At 39.6% G+C, this 2,149-nt stretch overlaps 1 protein-coding gene across 1 annotated transcript in view; it reads right to left on the reverse strand.

The window, feature by feature from the left end:
• LOC106872230 (TATA box-binding protein-associated factor RNA polymerase I subunit B) overlaps window positions 1-1,564 on the reverse strand; it is a 29,421-nt gene extending 27,857 nt beyond the window's left edge. The window contains exon 1 of the mRNA XM_014919142.2: window positions 1,449-1,564. Coding sequence (XP_014774628.1) covers window positions 1,449-1,461 — 13 coding nt within the window. The 5' untranslated portion in view covers window positions 1,462-1,564. The remainder of the gene's footprint in view (window positions 1-1,448) is intronic.
• Window positions 1,565-2,149: the final 585 nt, after the last annotated feature.

Here is a 2,149-nt window from a genome sequence, read left to right on the forward strand (position 1 = left end):
TATATATATCTAGCTCTTCGAAACGCCGGTGTTAAAACGGAGGTAGCTGATGAAGTAGAATGTTCTCTATGTGGCTTGTGTGTTTTCCCGTCTACGTTTTGTTTGCAATGTCCTGTACCCAGATATGCACCTATACATACAGGTGGATGTCGGTACGCACATACCTGTACGTATATATGCATATACTCATTTACTATTTGTTTTTATATATATATATATATATATATATTATGTATGTATGTATGTGTGTGTATATGTTTGAGCCTGTGTTCGCTGCCTCGCCCTCAACATCGCTTGACAACAGGTGCTGGTGCGTTTATTTCCCAGTAACTTAACGATTCGGCAAAAGAAGCCGATAGAATAAGTTCTAGGCTCATAAAGAATAAGTCCTGGGGTCGATCTGCTAGACTAAAGGCGGTGCTACAATCAAATGACTGAAACAAGTAAAAGAATAAATTAATAAATACCACATGCACATTTCGAAGGCCGTGGTAAAAAAAAAAATGGAAAAATCCCCGTCAAAACGGAGAAAATCCAAATTAGGGTGGCGTCCTGATCTGAAACTCCGCCGTTCACTATATAGTATCTGCTTAGTGATCCTCCGATCATTCATCTGATCAAGGTGTCCAATCCAACATAGACGGTGCCTGTACACCATCGTCTTGATGCTCAGGACATCGGCTCCACCTAACAACCCTATGTCTGGAGTCCGCAGAGACGACCAACATTCGGAATGTGTCTCAGACATTGATGGAGGCGTTCAAGGACCTTTACACGCCTGTAAAGGGTCCATATCTTACCCAGGGCGAGCTCAAGGTACCAGCAACTCGGGCGGTCGCTCGGTGCGCCATGTGCTAGGGGACACCTAGGAGAGCGTAACAAAGACAAAGAAATTTCCACGACTGTCAGCTTGTACACTCCGAAGTTTAGCTCGCCCGGGGCGCCAACAACCCTAGGGCTGACCCTGATCTTATCAGAGTAAAAGAGCCACGTCAGCACACACACACGGTACACAGAAACTTTTCTTCGTCTGTGATGCTCTGTTGGTACCAGACATGAGATGCAAACATGTACATACATGTATATATGTGTGTTTACAAATAAACACGTGTCTGTAAATGTGTGCAGGAGACAGACAGACAGACATGGCTGCGTGCTTACATTCACTTCACAGCGTCACATTCGAAGACGTAGCTACCATTTCTAACAGTTAGATGTAGATTAAGGAAGATGTAATCGCTTTTTCTAAACAACAACCACGTCGAGATTACTTTGCAGACTTTCAAAGTAAATAAATCATAAAGTTGCGCCCACATGCTCAGAGCCACCTCCAAAAATCTATAAAAAAAAACAAAAAGACATGGAAAATCTAATTGCACAACAATGCTATTTAAAACAGTTAAGATAAAAATGAAACTTCTGTAAATAAAATGAAAGAAACTGCTTACTTTGTTGGGACATAATAGAAAGTTGTGAAATATAAACAGCTCCACCATGAACCGGTGTAGTAGGAGCGGTGTAAGTGGAATTAGGGTGGAGTGTGTATAGATTATCCAAGAAGCGTATTTGTGATGTTTTGGTAAAGACTTCCTATGTTTGTAGGTTCTTTCTTACTTCTTTTCGTTCATAAATTTCATGAGTTATTAATAACCATAAATCTGATAATAATTATTATTATTATTTGATGCTGTTATCATAATTATAAAAACTGGAACAACGTGAAATGAATTGTTTCACTCGAAGACACAACGTATCGTCCGGTCGAGGAATCGAAACAACAATCTTACTATCATAAATCCGACATCCTAATCACTAAGCCACGTCTATCTATCATAATTATACACAAATATGTACGTACATATATACGCAAATATAGACAGACAGACAGACTGACATTCAGCTAGCTAGCTAAATAGATAGATAGATAGATAGATAGGCAGACAGACAGATAGACAAACAGACAGACAGACGGATAGACAGACAGACAGACAGATAGATAGATAGATAGATAGATAGATAGATAGGGCATAACTACAGATGTGTACCACCCCTCCTGACTTTGTTGCCACATAACGTCCAGAAAAAAAGGATACATTTTAACGAAATTTTCAAAAAATGCCATTTAGATGCTCTAGAATCAGAGTATATA

Source organism: Octopus bimaculoides, chromosome 22, assembly GCF_001194135.2.
Source record: "Octopus bimaculoides isolate UCB-OBI-ISO-001 chromosome 22, ASM119413v2, whole genome shotgun sequence".
NCBI lineage: Eukaryota > Metazoa > Mollusca > Cephalopoda > Octopoda > Octopodidae > Octopus > Octopus bimaculoides.